The following is a 21,948-nucleotide window of genomic DNA, read 5'->3' on the forward strand; positions in this document are numbered from 1 at the left end:
GAAAGAGGCAGGGAAATACACTGTGAAAATATGGACAGCTCCGCAATACTGTTGACTTATTAAGTTGGAAGCAAACAGCTGACTACTTTTACCTCCAGCTAACACAGAGCAGCAAGAGCATCTATCTGATGCATCCTAGCTATGTGCGTTGTGTGCTGTTGGTAGCTCAGAAAGACAAAAGAAAAAAAAAAAAACAAAGGCCCAGGTTGACTCTGTATGTTTAGAAAGCTTGAAATATCCACAGCCACTAAAGCAACGAGAAAGACTGGCATTGATCGGGCATTCTTAAACACTCCCTTGCTTATTAATAATGGTGACTTTGTGCAAAGAGACAGTAAATATTACTGGTTGCTATTTCAACTACAATATTATCACGGTCTCCTTTGGTTTTCTCCTGTGTTTGTCTAGTCCCACCTCTGCCGCAGGCAATAATGCCTGTCTGCTGTTAATATTGCCTGGAGGTATTGATTGTTTATCATGGGTTTAACTACCAAGTCCTTGCTCACAAAGCTGTCTGTTCTCTTGTGTGTGTTTTTGTGTGTTTGTGTGTGCTTGCTTATGTGTCTGTCCCCGTGCATTTCTTTTCTCTGAAACTCTCACAGATTATTCAGAATATGAATCAAGTGATCGTCACATTAGAATCGGGTTTCATTCTTTTAAACACTGGCTAATAGGACCTGGTCATTATAGCAGCTCATTCTTAGAGTTTTTAAAAACCAAAAGCTTACAGAAGTGTTTATCTGCTAGATTATGGCTCTTTCCCTATAGTAAATATCAATTCAAATTGTCTCTTGTTGTTTTTCCAGAGCAGCAATTAAAAATATTTAAGTTTATTAAAAGTCAAAATTAAACTCATGACCATATGAGAATTTTGACTTTGCCCAGCAGATTATTATTTGCTCTCCCATGATAATTGGATTGATGTGACATTTGTAAGTAATCAATACAAATTGATGCACCTGTTTCAAGCAGTCAGTCTGAAGATCACCTTTGAGCTTCAGGGTTTGCAGTAAGTAAGTCTCGCAGTCAAACGCACAGAAAGGTACTGGAACAAAGGATGCACTGATTGATTGGCCAGAGACCAGAACTGGACAGTTTTCTGCGCAACCGGCCCTGACTGGTGACCGGCTGGTCAGCGTCGCATAACCAATTCTGTGCCATCATATTCGTAAACATGCTCTGCACCATGGTCATGTCATGTGCGCAGCAGACACTGACCGTAACATCACACCCTCAACAGCGCTGATCACAGCAGCACACACTCAGACACATGCTTGCATGAAGTCGAAGTTAGCGATAGATTTCAAGAACAGGATAGAGAGAAGACAGACAATCTACAATGAGGTGGAGCAGCTGATGGTGTTGCCAAACATCAGTGTTAGCCAGCAGCAGACTGGCGTTCACAGACGGACAGTTAAAATCACACCTCCTGTTCTGACTGAAGAATAAAACAACCTGTGTCTCCTCAAACATTTTCTCATCCAGACTCATTTAACTTCTGCTTCTGTTTTTCTCACTGCAAAGACTAACTACAGCAAACTGTTGTGCTGCGTCAGTCTCTCGTTTGTTTACGTCTGCTTCCACATGCGCTCACGCGAAATCACACCCTGCAAGATCCTGCAAAATCCCGCGAGAACATGTTCCCTCTAGTAGACAATATTAATATAATAATGCCTGGCTGTAATCTGAAGTACTTTTGGAGAAAATGTATAAATTATGTAATAGTCAGTGTTTTTGTTTTTTGTTTTTTTTTATGAACATTCAATTTAATTTTACGAGAAAAGTTTGAAAAATGTTTGTGACTGCTGTCATTTATAGTTCTTAGAAAGGCTGAGAATTGGAATTGGCACATCAGACCCTTGAAAAAACGGAAATTGGAATCGGCCAAGAAAATTAGAATCGTTGCATCTCAAACAGAAATGGGTTACTGACAGCATCTTTATTTTTTATAGTTATTACCTACATTAAGTGATTACAGTGTTGAGGATCCATTAGGCCTATACAATACATGGACATGCCAGTCAGCTTTTTCATTTGTAATTATGCAGCTTTAATAGCTCTCCTATCACAGAAGTGATTAGCATTGGTTAAAGTCTTGTGAAGCTAAATAGTGAGAAGGAGAAATATTGAAATATAAATGCCATTCCTTCCAGTTCCCTTAAAAGTTCACTTGGTTGGCAATGATCGACTTGTAATCAGTTTTCCACCAGAGTTCTTGCATGATTTTCTGGCTCTTCTGAAGCGGTGAATTTGATTTGGCCCATGGCAACATGGTATCCAGCTATAGATATCCCTTGGCAAACTTTTCTCCATGTGTGATCCATCCAATAATTTTGTTGTCTTGTGTATAATGAGTGTTGCAGCCTCACTAGGCCATTAGCATGACTGTAGACCTCTAGTCTTGTTTCCAGTATCGTTCAGGCCCACTATCAATGTTTTAATTCCCTAGCTGCTGTGAGAACTCATTAAAAGTCAAATTACTTGATGCTCCCTTTTAAGAAAGTTAGACAGAAGCCTCTAATTAACACCTTAAATAAGGACTCCTTTTGTTGGGAACAACTTTCTCAGCAACCTCATCACTGAAGGTAAAGCTGCTAACTTTTGACTCCATGAACTGTAGATTATTTTAGATTTCTTTCTGCATAGCCCATCATAGTGTTGAAAGATTTTATCTAAAGGATAGTCATGACTCATACTAGGTACTGTAGTAAAAGAATCACTGACCTGTAACTGACCGATTGCTACTTAAAGGGGTAGTTAGGATTTCTGGCATTGTATGAGGTACAGAGTGCATTCATAGTCTGTATATTACCTTCAGTAAATGGCAGTTAGCATGTCCCCAGTTTGGAGAAGCAGCAGGAGTACTGGTGTAGGAAGCTAAGCAATGGACTGATGTGGACAGGGTCCGCAGCAAAAGGTGTTTTAGTCACCAAAAAAATATCAGGTTAAGAGAAGGTTATATTTAAAATATTTTCACTGCTTTACCTTGTAGTCAGGGTCTCATCTGGCGGGAAACTGCCATTATATAAGCCAAATATCGCTATCTCCAAAGTCACTGACTTCTTTGGCAAAAACAGTACTTTTGCCTCCCAGAAGATGGGAGTTGCTGGTCTATTGCTGCCTCAGTTGGTTAGTTTTTGTGTTATTTTGTGTGTGTTTGACTTTGGTGAATCTGAACTAATGCTTCAAAACAAAAGTCACACAATAACACAGACAAGTTGACAGTTGATCAGCTTCTCTTGTGCTGTGTGTGGTAAAATTGCTGATTTTATCCAAGGGGTCTGGTTGCTTTGGAAAGAGCGATATATGTCTCATGTAACAGCAGTTTTCCCACCAGAAAAAAAGAAGGTCTGATGGCAGGATAAAGCAGTGAAAATATTCTGAATGTAGCGTACACCTAAACTGATATTAGTATTATTTATTTACTTTTGGTGGGCCTGTTTTAGGTAGCTAAAATGTTTGCTGCTGATCTGAGCAGTACATTGCTTACCATCCTAGACTGCTACTCCTGTTACTTCTTCAAACTCAGGGCACACCAACCATAATCTACTGTAGGTATTACACTGATTATGGATACATACCATATACAATTAATTTCAATTCATCGGTTTGAAAAATTCTGCGATTTCATTTTCACAAATGAGAATATTTTCTGGCTCCTTTACTCTTTTAGGACAGACTGTCTTTAGGTTGTGGACAAATCAAGGCGTATGAGGATGTCATTTTGGGCTTTGAGAAACCCAGACAAATATTTTCACCATTTGACATTTTATGGACCAAACAACTGTTAATCGAGAAAATAATTGACCAGTCAACTATGAAAATTATTATTAGATGCAGCCATAAATTCCACTTCAGAAAATCCAAACTATCCCTTTTAAGTTTTAACAATTACAGAGGTCTAGTATTTTGATATCCTAAAAATGTGACATTGATCAGTCTGACCTTATTGGTAACACCTTATAAAACCTTCCATACTATTAACTGTAGTGTAGCACTTCCTCAGTGTGTGTTAGCAACCAACCAAGGACCACAGAAGGGGTAAAAATCTCCATAAATGGATAATGTTGATGGGCATTTATGTCATGGTATAGGCGCTTTGCGTATGAAAACCATTTCCATTTTCAGTGGGCCGGCACAATATTGTCACATAATCCAGGGATGCAGGCCCATGAGGTGTGTGACTGATGAGATGATTTTGTAAAGGAGAATAGAGGAGGAGGAAGCCGGCATAGAGAAAAGGGCAGATGCTGTCCCAAAGTGTATAGTGCTGTCCTAGATCTAAAATAGCCCAGGGCTGATCGCAGCTCGTTGCTGCAGGGCAAGTTTGATTGTGTGGAAGAGGGGCTGCTTGTGATTCCATCACACCGCCTTTGAATATTGCAGCAAGATGGATTTGGTGTTTGACTTGTTTATGGATGTCGGTTATGATTGTGATGGCAAACACTAGTTAGTCTGTCCCTCATGTCTTTGCTGCATTAGATATCATGTGGCCGTTGGGATTTCTGCTCTATTAAAGCCACTGAAAACATATTTTTCTGTATCATTGTACTCCTAGTGATGGGATCCTGCAAAGCCATGAATATTTAGTAGAGCTTTAACGATTAGTAGATTAATCGAAAGAAAATTAGTTGCAGACTATTTTAATAGTCCTAATTGATGAGCCATTTTCAGGTCATTTTTCAAACAAAAATGTAAAACATTTGCCGGTTGCAAGAGTCTCTGGGTTTTGACCTGTTGGTTGAACAGAATAAGCAATTTGAAGACTTCACTTTATGAGTATTTTCCACTTTTTTTTTTTTTTTTTTTTTACATTTTTTACAAATGAATTGTGGAAATAATCTGCAGGTTAATCAACAATGTGAATGATCGTTGGTTGCAGCTATAGTATTTACTGTTAAATATTTTAAATTTGAAACCAAGCTTTCAGGAGCTATAAGAAAGCTTTATTTTTAATGGTCAGTAGGGTTGCGACTAACAGTTATTTTCATTATCAAGAATCTTCCAGTCTGCACTGGAAAGTCTTCTCGGTTAATTGATGAGCTGTTTGTTCAACAGAATGTCAGAAAATAGGCCTAATGAGAAATGTCTGTGACATTCTCCCAGAAGCCAAGGTAAAATTTTTAATTGGCTTGTTTTGACCCAAAGGTGTTCAGTTAATTTTCAGAGATGACCAAAAAAAAAAAGAAAATAATCATGTTTTAGAAGCAGGAATTAGTTATCTTATGGCATATTTATTTATTAAGGTCTGTCACAATGTGGGTAACCACTACAGGTTAATTTTCTTCACAGGAAAGTGTAACCTAAAGAATAAAATCAACAAACAGGACCTGCCAGATTTAGCCCTATATTAAAAGTGTGACTCATTATGTCGGTAGGTATTTTGAATGTGAAATGGTCAGCAAGAAAAAAAAAATACTACTGATGCATCATTTTGGACTCAGCAATTTATTGTATTACAATTCTTCTTTCGGTTTCCTTATTATGACCCAAGTGAAATGCTCTCTTCCTGTGGATTAAAAAATAAAAGCTGTTCAGTTCTATTCTCCCCAGTGCTGAAGTGTGATGACGCCCACCGGTTTTGATTTGTTGCTTAAAGAGTAGATGCCTGGTGAGGTATTATGTGGGAGGATAGAGTCAGTGTGGGGGTTGTGTTGTATTGTACATGTTCTCCAGGAATGGTAGCTCTTTGTGTGTGCATGTGTGTGAGTGTGTGTGAGTGAGAGGTTTATTCTTTCACAATCCTTCCCTCCTCCTCCTCCCTCATTATTACCTCTTCTGGTCCCCCTAGGCTGCAGGAATCTCCCTTTATGGAGTGGAACCAACGTTATTGTTTTGAAATGCGCGCATATTTATATTATTAACATGCAAAAATTAAACACGTGGGCACAAGCTAAAAGATCTGGAACAAGGCAAGACCTGACTGTCACATTGCTGAGCTCTCACAAAACAACAGCATGCAGGCAACCGAGTTGTGTTTTCGTTCCTAACCCTCGAGGCTATAGCTTGTGAGTTCAGCCCAAATGAAGTCCCACTAATAGAGTTTAAGCTTAACAAAGTCCTGAAAAGTAACTGAGGTTAAGCCAGGGAGCAGAATGAACTCCTGAATAATGTCAGTCAGCACTGAATGAATCCCTGATCGGTGTGTGTTTGTGTGCGAGACAGACGGAGAGCTCCCAGTACAATTTAATGTCGCTGTTAGTGGTTGTGGCTATAGCTTAAATAATAGTCGTCTGACACAAAAACGATACGCAACTAGGTTATTTTGTCAATCTTTACATAATTTGACATTAAAAAACCAAACAAATATTTGGTTCTACTTTCTCAACAGTTTAGGATTTAATTCTCTCTTTTTTTTTGTCATTCATGATTCTAAGCTTAATACCTTTGGGATTTATTTTTGGATAAAACGAGGAATTTGAGTAGATCAGCACGAAAATTTTCTGATATTTTATTGAACAAAAGAAATTAACTGATTCATTGTTCATGATAGTAATTGTTGCTGTGTGTTCGGTGATCGTTATGTTGTGGTATGTTTGTATAGCAACATTTATCATACAAAAAACGAAAAAATAAAGCCCAGTCCCTTGCAAGTGAGGAGAATCTTGAATGAAATGCGTAAATTAGTATTTGGACAGTGTCATAGTGATAAGCCACCTACAGAAACCACTAAACAAGTCAAATCAGCATTGTAAACATCATCCACTAGACAGCACCCACTATCTTTTGGCTGTTGTGTAGCAGCGTCAGTTTTCCGTGCAAATCCAATTTTCTGATAAATGATTTTTAGTGTTGCAGTGTCATAGGCAGGTAGCAGAAATAAAAATGAAGTGAAGCCCATTTCCATGTCGAGGATGGGCCAGCTGTTACAAAGCCAGAATTGTGGTGACATGGTCACTGGTTTGATTGTCATCATAACCTACTGAGAGATGTAATGGCTGTCAGCAGATGAGTGAAAACACTCGGTGTCACATGTACAGAGTCCCTTGTGAGCAGCAGCCCTTTGACTGATGCAGTGATATGACACTGCTGCTAACCCTGCTGTCTTTGAAGTCAGGTGTGTTTGCAGCAAGGAGGGAAGAGTGGACAGACAGATAAGTCATTTTTCAGAAAATGTGTGTATAGCACCAATGAAAAATGTAGCTGCCAAAAAAGGAGGCATTAAAAAGTACAAATCTAGATTCAGACCATCCGTTTGTCCTCGGTGTACATCACGTACCTGCAGCTCTGCAACTGCTTCATAGAAAAAAGCCTTTTGCTGTTTGTGTTACTGGACTTATACACATGTAGGCTAATACCCTGTGATATAAGCTTATATGATCAGAACTTTTCGGTGATCATAATTTTAAGTCATTAATTAAATATATACTTAACCTATTCTTGATGCTGAACATTTAACAGCTAGCAATTTAAAGATATTATTTTGGGTACCAGTAACTTGTTATTGACATGTTTCATTATTTTAGACATTTCTTGACTAAATAATGAATCTAGAGCTGTAGCATAGTGACTAGTCAATTAATCGATGAGTTAATCAAGAGAATTCATTATGGTGAAATGAACCCTGACACAAAATATCCATTTTAAAATGATTTCATGGATATAAAAGTCATTGTATTGCTCCTCCAGTGTCTATGATCAGAACTGTGTCCATAGCAACGGTCTGCTATTGAGAAGTAACAGACGTAAGAATTAGAGTTAAGTATTTAACAAATCTGTGTAATAATTCCTAGTTAAAGCTTTTTAATCATTAGTATTTAGTAGGTTTGTTCTCATACTGATCTCAGTATCTGATACCACCTAAAAAGCTGCCATCAGTATCGTGTATACAGCATGTGTCTATGAAATGATCTGATACCACATAATTTATTAACCCTGAAACAGGATCCTGTTATTTCCCAGCAGTATCTGTTACATCATTTTTTTTTTCATGGGATGGTAAAGTCATGTTCTATGACATTCATTTATATCAGTCCATGTTTAACAATCATACAGGGTTAGCAGTTTATGCTGTTGGTAAATAACACCAGCAACACTTTCTTTTTTTTAAAACACACTGGTATCGCAGCAGTACTCAGTACCTGATGTACACAGTTCAGGTATCGTAATCCATATCTGGAGGGGAAAAATGGTATTGGAACATCTCTAGTTGTTAGTATTATTTGCTGCCCTAGACCGAGATGGCAACTGATGTTGTCTGACTCTAGTGTGGATTGCATATGTGTATTTCTGGCATATTGTTCCTTTACAGGAAAAGGTGTAGCACACCAAACAAATGTTTGGCCCCAGTTGCCCAGCTGCAGCAGCAGTGTTGATGGTGGTTCTGGCCTATAAGCAAGCATGAATGTGTTTTTTCACATTTTCAAGGAACAAACAATATGGTGTCATCTTTAGTTCTTTATGATGTATGCCTGAAGTGCACAAAATGTTTCCAAACCATAGAGGAGATGTAGACTTGTCTCTGCTCCTTGACACTCTGTCCTACAAATAAATGTACCATCTCTCTGTCTCTTTAGGGCTAGTGTCCTCTGGAGAATGGTCTTTTAAAATCATGGTAGTGGTCTGTCGAACAGAAGGTCTTCTGGCCAGAACAGCTTTTTTTTTTTTGTAGGAATAGAGAGCCTGAAGCCTGAAAACAAAAGGAATTGTGATTAGACACTCCTACTCATTACATACATCTCTGCCATCCTGTGTTCCTCACACACCTTCATTAGACTCAATCTGGTGCCCCTCTTGTTCTCACCCATTCATTTATTGTCACCTTTGCCTGCACACACACACACACACACACACACACACACACACACACACACGCACACACACACACACACACTCACTCACTCTCAGATACAGATGAACACGTTGGTCTTTCTCCACTCTATCCGGACACAGCTACAATTGTCTGTCTGTGTGTAGACCTCAGGGTTAGCTTAGCCACCTGTCCATGTGTTAATGAGCATTGTTCCCTCTATCTACATATTTACAAGCATATTACAACTTAGCTCAGTTAAATACCCACCACATAAGGTAATGTTTTGACTAAAGCTCTCGCATGGTTTATTGTAACTGATTTGATGATTTTGTTCAATATTCAACACTTGTTAAGATTAATAGCACCATGTACCACCTACTACCATGGCAACCCCACAGTAATGGTGGTTTGAATTTTAAATGTATTTATGCTCTTGTCTGGATGAATTGTAATAACTCTTAAGTTTGTCAAAAGTATGGATATTCAATACTTTTGCAAAACCAGTTTTAAAAAACAATACAATTCTAGATAGTATCAAAAGTAACCAAGCTATATTTAAAAAAAAAGATCAAAGTGCTAATTTAACACCTCAGTTTACATCTACTGTAGGGGGCTGCAATCTTTATTATTAAAAGAAAAAAATCTGTCTGGAGCTGCAACTATTGGATTATATATTTTCCTCTGAGATCTTTTTGGCTTTGGCATCTATGGTTAAACTAGGTAGACTCAAGACTAGCCACCATCACTTTAGACCTATAGCAATGATTAATGAACATTAAAATGTCGGAAAAAAAACTTTTCATTTATTCCATATAATTTTTTGTCAAAGCCACAGCGAGCCACTGGAAAGGGGGCAAAAGAGTCATAGGTTGCTGACCCCCCTGACCTAGCATCATCATCAGGTCAAAACTTTAATTTGTCCATTACTTAGGTTTTTTGACCAAATACCTGCAAACTAATGACAGTCTCATAAGCCTCAGCTGTTTACTTGCTGGCCACCTCTGTGTCACTGGTGGTGTTTTGTCGGTCTGCGTTTATCTCTGTCCCTTACTGAGACTTTAGAAATAATCAGATAATTACTGCTGAAGCTATGAGGACCCCAAAAAGATATTCAGGACAGCCCTAGCATTGAGTGCTAAGTCGTGAATGTTAGCATACTAACAGAGGAAACTAAAATATTGAACGTGGTAAACATTATTTGGATAAACAGCATGTTATTGGGAGCATTTTAGTATTCTGTTCCAACTTTAGCAGTTAGCTTGAAGCACAGCTGTCCTCGACTTGCTGTGGACTTTTAGTCTTGTTATTTTATGGTCCTTGAGCAGATCAATTGTGTTGAATTTTTAAACTTGCACAATGAGCTTTGAAGACATTTTGGGAAAACCAGGGATTGTATATTGAAGATAATCGTGCTAAGCTGTTTTTAAGTGTGGCAGTTGTAGTGATCTCTGCACTTTGTTTTAATCTTGTTATAATCAAACCTTTGCATGTAGAGACACTGATTAACTGAGGTGGAGAAATCTAGTGATGAATTAAAGAAAGAAGAGCAGCAGAGAGGAATGAAAGGTGGAGGCAGAGTAGTCCTAGAGGAAGGAATTAAAGCAAGGCGATGCAGTAGATTAATGAGGAATGCAGTGCGAGACATTTTCAGGAATAGGTAAATCAACTCCCCATGGGACATTCTTTTGTTATGAGATATGAGTAATGAGCCAGAGTTGACATATCCCCCCACTCTTGATGTTTTACACACCCACAAACACACAGGTTCATGTTTTTGTTCATTTTTGGGGGCTTGCATGTGTGTGTTTTCAAGGAATTCAAGCTTAAACCAACTCGAAAAGCAACTGCACCCATGTGTTTGTGCTCGCATTCAGCTGTCAAGTGTCTTTGGGCGTTTTGACGTCAGTGTTCCTGGACGGAACGCTGAAATGCCTCCTTGCCTAATTTGAAGTGTCACTTGGTGCCGTTTGGCATCAGTGCGGTACAGTGTATGCCCAAGAATTATGACAGTGAAGCTGTAAGCATCTAAAGGATTTGTCATGTGGCGATGAAGCACAAGCCCAGGATGGATCGGTCAGATTTAAGTTGGAAATTTGTCTTTTTGGCACAATCCTATTCTCAAATTTATGTATCTACAGGAAGCAGAATTGGACAAATGAGTTTTGACAGCCTGTACATGGTGAATGGGTGGGTGATGTGCTGTGTACAGAGAGCTTGCCACAACATATTTCACGCAGTCTCCTACATAAAACACGACGGAGCCACACATGAAATCCAGACAGAACTGGCCTGATCGCTGCCATCATATACCATCTCTCTCAGACATTCAAGTAAACACAAGATGAACACACAGCTCACACAAACCTTTCCTCTCTTTATTTATTCTTCAGCCGTTCCGCTCTGTGTCTGTGCAGTGCTCTTGTGGTTCTGGCTCATGTGTGTACTGGATCATGCTTACTCATGGCTCGGTGCAAGACTCGGCCTATCCGTACTATATTTTGTTCTCTGTCCTGTTTTGCTCTCCGTCGCTTGCCCGCTCACTGGGTGTGTTGTACTTTTTTTTCATTTGGCTGTCTTAATGTTTGCTTTGCTGCTTGTTATTGGATGTTCTGCACAGCACACACACACACACACACATATATACTCCTACACTCATACTCATGCTTCACTCTTGGACAGACACACATCAAATAGGCTCCACACACAGGGATTGGTCAAATATGACCTTAAGGTTGTTTTGTCTGTCAGTACTAGGGATGTAACCATACCAAAAACTAGAATAATATGATTAAAAGTCAATACAAGATATTAGTATTAGTGGAATGGGGATGTCACAATTTCAATATTAAATCAAAAATCAATCAAAATTAGCTTTCACTTTCAATAATCAAAATCAAAGGCAGAATCAGTGATTCTCACAGTATTTTTTTCTTCTCTCCCTGCCTACTGAGTCTTTCATGTGTCCAAAGAAAAAGTAACGCTTCATTGACAACATAGCGTAGCTTACCAGCGGTTATGTCACACTTTATTCCATATAACCTATCGTTTAAAATAGGTCAGAAAATGCTAAGCTAATCATGGATTGTGAAACTTATTTATTAAGAATATGTCTGTATAGAACATTTTTTGTTTGTATAATTAGTTTTTTCTTGAAATTTAAAGTGCTTCTGCCTGCCTTCTTTGATAAATACAGTGAAAGTAGCAGTCATGACCTAACCATGTGTAACCGTGTGCAAAATTGGCATGGATAATGTTTGTCTAGGAATATTTGAATTGTTTTTATTTTAATAAAGGACTGCTACTGGCTGCTGCATTGTTTTGTAATTGTCCATATTTAACAAAATGAGTAACCATGTAATATCATGGTAGATATTGCCTTCAATATTTGGCCCAGCACAGCTTTATTGATTTATATTGGTATTGGTGTATAAGGAGTCCGATATGTGTCAAAAATTTTGTTTTACAGAACATAATGCAAATGATAATGTTTTATAGACAACATTTTATCTATATTTAACTGTTTATATTTATCTTAGTTTATTATTTTTCTACTTGTATTTTTTCCGTTTAGTTATTTATAATTATTAAAAATACTAGAGAAAGTTTACCGTTTCAGTGACCTGATGTAATTTTTATCAATAAAGTTTATTGTCAAACTGTAAATAGCCCTCTCTGCATTACATGCCTTTGTCACAAGTGTTTGAAATTTGAGGGATCATTGCAAAAAATTTACATAAACGTAAATAAAGAATATTGGCCAGTATAACAGAATTTTGTACTCCATAATATCAGCATAGGCCCTGGAAATCCAGTATCGATTGGCCACTAACATCAACACCATGCAGTACGATACTGAGACATTTTCTTGGCACAATATTCAATATATTGTTACATCCCTAGTCAGTACTGCTAGAAACAGATGTTTTGTGCACACATAGACCTGCTGATGGTATAAGAGAGGCAAAATATCACGATATTTAATCTATTTGCTTTGTTTTATCCATGCACTGTTTCATACCTGCACAGTTATTGGATGCATTCATCGGTGGCTAAAGACACAGCAGTTACCACAACACTCACTCAAACACGCCGTCTAAATCACTGCCCCCCCCTGCTGCTGTCACTAACCATTTGCTGTTGCACTGGTGCTTGCTTTTTGCTGTTTTTTTCAACTTAATTTATTTTTATTTTTTCCTTTTCCTGTGTTCGTTGTAATCATGACCTCTCGCTGTTTTAATTTCAGATTTGCATATCCACTTCCACTCCTTCCTCATTTGCATACAGCAAGAATGGCGAGCGGGCATCCCACAGACAAATTCAGTTTCATGTATCAACCAGACACGCACAAGAGGTACGGGGCACGCATGCACACACACTCACACTCACACACATATATACACACACACACACACACACACACACACATATACACACAATTCCCCATGCCCATATTCTCAATGACCAGGTAAGTTGAAATAACAGAGAAGCAATGTTCAAGGAGCAGAAAGATGCCTTATGGGAGATGTAGTATAAATGGTTCTGTTACTAGGCACCTTTACCCCAGTCGTTTCCAGCACCTTAAATTTTTCGTGGCCACTCCTTCGTCCAATCCTGTAGTGGAAACCAGGACAACAGAGCTCGACCTGCTTTTATTGGTGCAGAAAATAATGTGCAACATTCGGCTAGGTGTATTTATTGCCACACAGGAAACCAATCCATTTTTTTTTCCAGTGGATCCATGCGTCCTTGTGCTTTCCTGTCAATACATGTGCATTTTTTATTCCAACAGTGTGTTTTTTTAAATACATGCTTATGAGGGTACTTGAGGGTGAGGATTCACAGGGCTTGATTTTTTTTGTTGCATGCTGGCAGAATGCTTCAGCTGGATATGTCGCCTTAAGAACCTGAGTTTGGGATTAATGTGCGTGATGAGGGTGTGCGTATGCTTGATAATCGTAACAATTTTCTTTCCAATTTACACGGCTTACGTCTCTCTCCCCTCCATTTTCCTTCTGTCTTCTCTCATCCCCCCCTCTCTGCCACACTTTCTGTTTCTCTCATTCTCAGTAAGAACAGGTTATCTTCAGCTATGAATCCAGTCTACAGCCCTGTTCAGCCCGGCACCCCGTATGGAAACCCGAAGAACATGGCCTTCACAGGTAAGACTAACACGCATATACATATTTATCTTCTTAATACCTCCATAATTATCTTTTAAAGGATGGCTGCAAGTGACAGACAACAGTGCTGAGTCAGGCAGCTCTGCTAATAGCTTCTTGATTCTCCCAGAAGTTCTATTAGAATGAAAATTGTTCAGTGATGAAACCCTCTTTGTCAAAATGGGTTGAGTTACTATACCTGATTTCACTTTCTCACAGTTTAGAAAATTGTTGTTCTGGTTGGAAAATATCAAGGTTAAAACCGTGTTAGGGTTTTAGCTTTGATTGACATGTCTCTCATGCACCCAGCTCCATCTCAGCTCCACTCGGTTGCCACTGTGTTGATCACAGTGAGAATTTTTTGCAGCGTTAATAACTGGCACCAAATGGTAAATCCAACCTAAACTTCACAATGTATCTTAAGAAACCAATGAGAATGTCATAAACTCTACCAGAAGAATAGATGCATAGTGATGCACTGTCACACTGTAGCAGTCTGAGGAAGAACCGGTAGCTCGAAATGTCGTGCCAATAAATTTTTCAAACGTGAGCTCTTTTGGTGTGCAGATCTTTTCTTTTTATGTTTTCGTATTTTGTGATCCAGCATCCAACCCATTGGGCTTCGGGGACGTGCGTGTCTTTTCCATCACACTCTGCAATACCTCCATCATTGTTCTTACAAAATAGGTTACTAAATTCATGTTCTCATCAGGTTTAGCATTTGACATATATACTGTGTTGGTATTGTGTTTGAAATCAGGCTACGTCCACATTTTTCCACAGTCACTCACATAGAATACATTTGACAGAGAGAAATGACCTCAATGGGCATTTGAACAAGGCATTTCCATCTTGGTTGTGGAAGGAGGAGGTTAAATGCACTTCAGCCAACTCACTAGGACTGTAGGTCTGTCCAGTGCTCTCAAGGGCAAGATACTCTCGACACAGCAAAGATTGGAAGATTGATACGAAAGCACTAGAGCACGTGGACTGACGGCTTGCATCCACCACGCACAGATGCGAGTTACAACTGCGCCACGTCAGCCGGACCTGATCGCTGCCTTTCTACACAACACATGTGATTTCACCAGCAGCACCTTGGCACATCACAGAAGTGATGAATCCGGTCAGTTTTCAAAATAAAAGACCCTGTGCAGACTCGCTATTATGAAGACAGGCAGAAAGGAAATCGATGGTCGAAGCACAAAAAGCAAGCAAAGAGGATCAAATCAGCGAAATCTGAGCAAGTCAGCATAATCAAGCAGGCAAATAACTCCACTGCTGAAACGCGTCTGAAACACTGCTGGTGGTGACATGAGGGCGTGTGGAGGACAGATCAGATGTGCACTGCCCAATGGGTTCAACCGGTGAGGCAACAAAACTTTTTATTATAAAGAGACTAATGTTTCGTCGCACAATGCGTCTTCATTAGAATCAAACAAACTGGAGACTCACATCCTCTAAAATCACCTCCCCCAGTCACGCATGGATTTAACACAGGCTGTAGCTGTAGGGAGGAGCCAAATATCCACACCAGTTTCATCAGAAAACAAGTGCCAACAAATTACAATAAGTTACTCATATCATAACAACTACTATTACAAAACCTCAAGTGGACTTGTAGAAAAATATATATCAATAATTGCTTGAAAAAAAAGGTATGAAATGTACCAACCAATTCTATAAATTGTCTGCACACATCATAAATAGCCTGTATCAAATCACTATTGATGAATTACATCTGCATTCAAATCACATTGCTTAAATGGCAGTCTCATACTAAGGAACTGAATAAAAATTAAGGAAGAGGGCAGCATATCAAAAACTACTATTATCCAGTGTTTTGGATGAATCTCTATGGTTGCTGCAATAAAGAAGACCGTTTACAGAAATGGGTCACAAAATTCTTGAATTCTGCAATAAAAACATTTAATGCCCTAGAAACATGACCCTGTATGCAATAATTTAGTTTCCAGAGAGGCTGTGTAAAATAGAAAAGTGGTAAACTACAAACTAGTGAATGTTGTGTAGAAGACGTTAACCTTTCTGGCATTTCCAGTACAAGTGTGCGAGATAGAAGGTGTTAGATAATAGTCACAAAGGGACGGCTTTTCTTGACCGGGGTGAGAACATCAATCTCACGCTGAAGAGGAAGCAGAGTCGATGGTGTGCGCAGAGCAGCAGCGTGAGCCTCAACTGTGACCTAAAGATGTAATTGTTTACATCTGGGAGCTTTTAATGAAATAGGAGCACAAGTGAAGAACAGGTAGAGATGCACCAAGAAAATGAAAGAACACAGTCTGAAAGGGCTTCTTTTACAAACCAGCCAGCAGGCAGTAAGCACATGATCTTGGACAAAGTACAGTACAGTCAGTAACATAAAGTTAAACATTGTGGCCAGACATCTAATTGAGACAAAGCCAGAAAAGCAGAAACTCTTGTTTTTGTGCATTCTGCATAGCACCAAATCAGCTGGTTAGATTTGTACTAAAAGACAAGACTTTTGTCTTTTGTGGCATCTTTCCAACCTGATGCAGAAGCATGAAAGCTGGGATAATTTCACTGCTCCCTGATGTCATTTTACCAGCTAAGCTGTGCTTTTGTTAATATTTTCCTACTCAGTTCCCTTTTCTTTATCTTTTTGACTATGCTGAAGTTTTTTTTTTCTTTTCTAGAATAAGTGCAGAGTTTGAAGTGCGGGTCAAAGGTGATTACAGGAATGATTGAAGTTTAGTATGTATTCAAGGCCGAGTTTGCACATTTATTTAAAAAGGAATTTTGACACAGTAAAATGAGAGTGCTGCTGGCGTGGCTCAAAGTTAACGTGCTTTTGTGCATTTGCATGTAAAGTAGAAGAAGACACACTACATGTGACAAAGTGTGAGGAGCAGCATGTTTTTCAGGGATTATTGCCTGGCAGAGATTTAATTCATTCCCCTCATGAATGCCAGTTGGTAAGCAGTCCATGCTGCGTGTGTCTATTGATGCAAAAACATTCAGCACAGACACATTTAAATGATAAAATCTTCCACGAAAGTTGATTTTCATATGTGTAAATCTGACTGATAGTAAATGACTTCTTCTGAATATAGGAAAATGAGCCCTGATGTGTCTTTACTACGCTCACTGTGACCCACAAACATCGCTAGGAATAATGTAACAGAGAGGGGCTATAGCTTTAACATTGTTGGTTGTAGTTTCAATTTAGGTCACAGTTTGATTAGCAGAAGCACCTTCAGAAATGGGCTGTTTTTACCAAGTTTGTTCATATATTTCAGACTTTGAGTTAGTCTTTATTTGGAGCGGCTTCAGGTTTTAAAATTATTCGGTGGATTTGTAAACTGCATCACTTTGAGTTATAGGCTCTCTGTGCCCAGATATTCATTCCACATCTACACTTTCATGGATCTGTAGGCCAACTAAGTGAGAATACAATAGAACTACATACAACAGCACACTGATTCCAGTGGATTATTTCCAAGTTGGCAGTAAATGTTACACATAGTGAGCTTTCACTCTGAGTAAACACTCACCAATCTGGGAACTCTCTAGATCAGGTTCAGATTTGTTCATTTTTACTTAGGTCAGCTTATGAAGTAACTATGAAAAAATACCGCTGGATGTTAACAGATAAGCCATTTAAAAGGATATAATATATAAATATTTTTTTTGCGCATTTGTGTGTTGCTGTTAGTTGCCAAGTTTTGGAGATGTCAGCCATAGAGATGTTGCAAGCTGTTTCCTGTAGGAACTACTTTCTTCATACTGTAGAGGATATAGTTCCTACGTGGAGCTGCTCACAATAAGGGCTTTGAATTACCTTAAATAACCAGGTCATGATCGAGAGACATTGCTTTTCTTCAGATGTATTTTTCTGAGCTTTGAGCACCACAAGCCGAGTGCCCTCTAGTTCCACGATATTCCAGAGAAGGCAGCAGACGAAGGTCGGTATCTCCAAAACTCTGCAACTGGCACGTGAGGGTGTGGCCTTTTAAATAAAGATACTGCTTAGCTTCATCTGAAGTATATAAATAAGTGGACAATGAAAATTTGTGAGGTTTAGGATGCATATGTACTCTGATATTTCATTTATGCAGTTAACTGCTGACATTTTATTTTCTGTTTGGCAATAAGCATGTATGAATATTTGTATTTATAAGGAGCAGCAGTCAGAATCATCCCTCACTAGAGCTCATTTCAGTCAAACTAAAACACCTTGTTAATCCTAATAGTTCAGTTTGTTTTATAGGGATGTAACGGCATCTGGTGTGTTGTTGTATCACTTAATGCAAGGCTTTGGATCAGTGCATATGATGAATGGAACACGTTGCCAGACATTTTGTTCAAAATCCTCTGACCCATGCAGTGCTGCAGCTGTTGAGCTGAGATGAGACTTCTGTTATTTTTCCAACTGAGAAACTACTCAGACTCCACGTTAGACTCAGCTGTCTCATTTTCAAGCCTAATATACTCTGTGTAGGGCTGCAGGTGATTAGTGTCATGATCAAACCATCTACCTGATTGAATAGTCTATGAATAAATAATAATACTTATTTATTGTTAATAATAATTAAAATAAACTCAATTGTCAAGAAGGGAATTTTCTTACACATATTTCCATCATGAACAGAAAAGTACAACCGTACACCTTCCGAATTCAAGTTTGTCTCTTTTACCAAACTAAGACAAGCTTGTTAGCTCATCATAAAACACTTCATTTAGACTTGACAGAAAAACACAGTGAAGCTCATCCAAACCGTCTTGGTTAGTCTTTCCATTCTTCCATCACCAACTGGTTTGGTTAAAAGAAATCCTTAATTCACTGCATTAGATGTGAAAATATTCTGGTTCTACGAACTACATTCCTCCCACTTGTCCTCCGGCTCAGTGGGTGTGTACTGTGTCACTGAGCAGTGGCTCTCACTCACTTATGACATTTATCAATTATTGAAATCGTCATCAGCTAATATCCTGTTTGTTGGCTAATCATTAAATCAATAGTTAATAGGTTCAACAGTAATGATACTGTTTGTTTTGTACTGAATTGAAAATGTAAATGCAATGCGTTATTTTCAGGACTTTTTTGTTGTGTTGAAAAAAGCCATAACAGGTTTTTATTTAAATTTTAACTGTTTTGTTACTTGATACCTTTAATGTTTAGCATGTTGTCAAAAAACAACAACATTTATTTAATAATCAAAACTGTCTTTGTAATCTAATAAAAAAATATATGGTATATATACTGGTTTCCAAGAATGAGTTTGGTTGTTATTGCCAGGGTTGTTACCGCTGCTAGAACAATACTCAGCTATCGGAAACCAGCTAAACCCCTAGAACTGAAAGAATGGGTCAATTATGTGACAAAAAATTACTCACATGAATCTTTGCTGACCTGGATGACTGATAGAAACTAGAGCTCGACCAGTATGGTATTTTTGAGACTGATGCCGTTACCAACTGTGGAAAATTCACAGATTTCATGCTGGGATGAAAAATAGACCTTCTTTATGTGGATTGTGCACCAGTGTTGTTATGCCAAGGTACAGGGAAGGCAGTTTTCTTAAATACTTTATTAAAAAATAGCACGTTTTTTTAACATGTGGAAATGATTTAATATTGTAAAAAGGCACACAAACACACAGAAAGTAAATCTAAATACTAAATAAACGTCAGTACTGTTCAGCCTGATGGCCAATATCTCACCACTATATCCCACTCAACCAATACGTCAGTCTGGTTCCAATAGAAATCATACCAAGGGAAAATTTTTAGACTTGTGTTAGTGTTTAAAAACACTGAAATATGACTGCGGTTTTGTCATGCCTTGTCCGCTTCTTGTTTTTTTTTTTTTTTTTTTTTGTTTTTTGATTATGTGCTGCATTTCTCTTTTATGGGTCTCTCCTTTATTCTGTACCCATCTTATATCTATTTTTGTTAGTGGTGTCATTAATAAAATATCTCTTCTGATATGTTAACCTGTCATGTACACAACTCGTTCAAAATCATAAAAAAGAGTTATATTGAAAAGAAATTAATAAACTGAACTGAGTGCAGATGAACCATGACAACCGTCAGACTGTGCTGCAGCGTAGACTGATCCAGATATTTATGAGACCTGTTCCATCTTGACTGTGGCTCAACCTGCAGCAGCAGACAGCAGTTGAAGCTCGATATAGCAAAGGTGCAAAGCTTACAGAACAGATCTGTCTGTGAGAGATCGACTGCCAATAATAGCAAGCAGAGAGGAGCAGCATGTCTCTCACCTCGGTACTGTCTCTTAACTCTCCTCTTTTTCTCCTCTCTGCCTCCCCCTTTGTCTCGCTCTGTCGAACTCGCACCTTTTTTTATCAGCGAAAGCTTTTTCTGGGGTCGAAATGTGCTCCGTTTGTTTGATGTGTAATTGATGACGCACAGGAGTGTGTGCGCGTGCACCTCCTCGCACGTGTCTGCCTGCATTTGCTAATGTTGCTGAATTTATCTCCTCCCACACCATATTAGCAGGTGTGTCTCGTCTGTATGTAAGACGCATTCAGCCGACCGTGTTATTGGTGCAGACATTTTTTTAATGAGCGCCATCTGTGCACATCCTGCTCCAAACCAAATACTGCCCTACCTGTGTGTGTGTGTGTGTGTGTGTGTGTGTGTGTGTGTGTGCGTGTGCGTGTGCACAGCCCTCTGTGTTCATTAAGTTCTGGTTTCTGATATTTTCTCTGATGTCCTGCAGGCTATCCAGGAGGGTATCCTGCCACGGCTCCCACCTACACACCCAACCTCTATCAAACAGGCAGTCCTGGGTATCCACCAGGTGAGCCCCAACACACACACACCATTTGATGACTTTGTTTAAATTTAACAAGGTAATATCTTGGGAGTAATTGCTGTCAGTTCACCCCAACTGTTTTGGAGTAAATTAGTCAGATGTTTGTCATTTTTCAAGGAAAAAAAGCACAGCACATAGATGGTAGAGAGTGTGGAGGATCAATTGAAGTTTTATGTAGAGGATGTCACACAGAAGTCCCTTATACACAGATGGTTTTACATCATTATCGCGTGTTTAATTAGCAAATTGCAAGGATATGTGTTTTATTCTGCCTGCCCTTTGTTGAGTCGATATGATACTGTTGCCTGTTTGTTTATGTGCACAATACAAAATAGAGAAAGCGGAAACAGATGGATAGATGTACTCACCTTATTCATCCCAAAGTGGAAAGTTGTCTCGCAGGAGGTTATCCAGACATTGCACACTAGACACACAATAATATACACAGAAATAAGAAAGAGAGAACATATATATCAGCAGAAAAATATCACAAGTAACAAAAAATTAAAGGACATATTTGTAATATATTGACTGTAAGTTATCATAAAATTGCCACAATATGTCTGTTTTAGTTGGCCCTTTTCATGTTAATGCCAAATTGTTGCCGTCTGTTAATGAGTCATAAGAAATGATTAATTATCTTGTAGAAGGAGCTGATGTTCATAACTGTTAAATTGAGCAAAATATTAATGGATTCAGGACAGACAGTCACTGAAGTCCAACTCCAGAGTGTGTATTTTCAGAGCAATGAAGGGATTTTTAGATAAGGGGTTAGCTTTACATTGACAGACAACTGACAAATATAAACATTTGATCCACTTGGAGTGGAGGACTCATCTTTGCTTTTTATTGTGAAATTAGTGTTGTATTCATCCTGTGCTCCTGCAGCCTGCCTGAGCTTCCTCGTGGGGGGAGGAGGGAGGGGGAAACACTTCAACTATAGACTGTGTATTAGATAGGATTTCAACCTATTTAATATACCGTCTGTGTCTCCAGCTTGCTATTTGGACTGCAGTACTCATTTTTGGATCAATATCACATTAGTCTTTTAAAATAGCTTAATAGAAATAATGCAAAAACTCTTAGCAGACCCTCTAGATGATAAGATGAATAGATAGAATAAATAAATACAATATCTATACATACACATATGAGAGATCATCTATAATACACTACAAACATAGTAAAATGTGAAATATTTGCTATATTTATTTAAA

The 21,948-nt window shown here is 38.6% G+C and overlaps 1 protein-coding gene across 3 annotated transcripts in view; it reads left to right on the top strand.

Annotated features, from left to right (window-relative positions):
- Window positions 1–21,948, top strand: part of fam168a (family with sequence similarity 168 member A) — a 37,838-nt gene that overhangs the window by 6,348 nt on the left and 9,542 nt on the right. For 2 of the 3 annotated variants that reach the window (XM_084718120.1, XM_084718121.1), the window contains exons 2-4: window positions 12,996–13,103; window positions 13,820–13,911; window positions 20,636–20,716. In XM_084718120.1, the coding sequence (XP_084574246.1) occupies window positions 13,042–13,103; window positions 13,820–13,911; window positions 20,636–20,716 (235 nt within the window). In that variant the 5' untranslated portion in view covers window positions 12,996–13,041. The remainder of the gene's footprint in view (window positions 1–12,995; window positions 13,104–13,819; window positions 13,912–20,635; window positions 20,717–21,948) is intronic. The other variant, XM_084718123.1, reaches the window with a different exon arrangement.

Source organism: Lutjanus erythropterus, chromosome 4 (assembly GCF_056507025.1).
Source record: "Lutjanus erythropterus isolate fLutEry1 chromosome 4, fLutEry1.hap2, whole genome shotgun sequence".
NCBI classification, from domain to species: Eukaryota; Metazoa; Chordata; class Actinopteri; order Lutjaniformes; family Lutjanidae; genus Lutjanus; species Lutjanus erythropterus.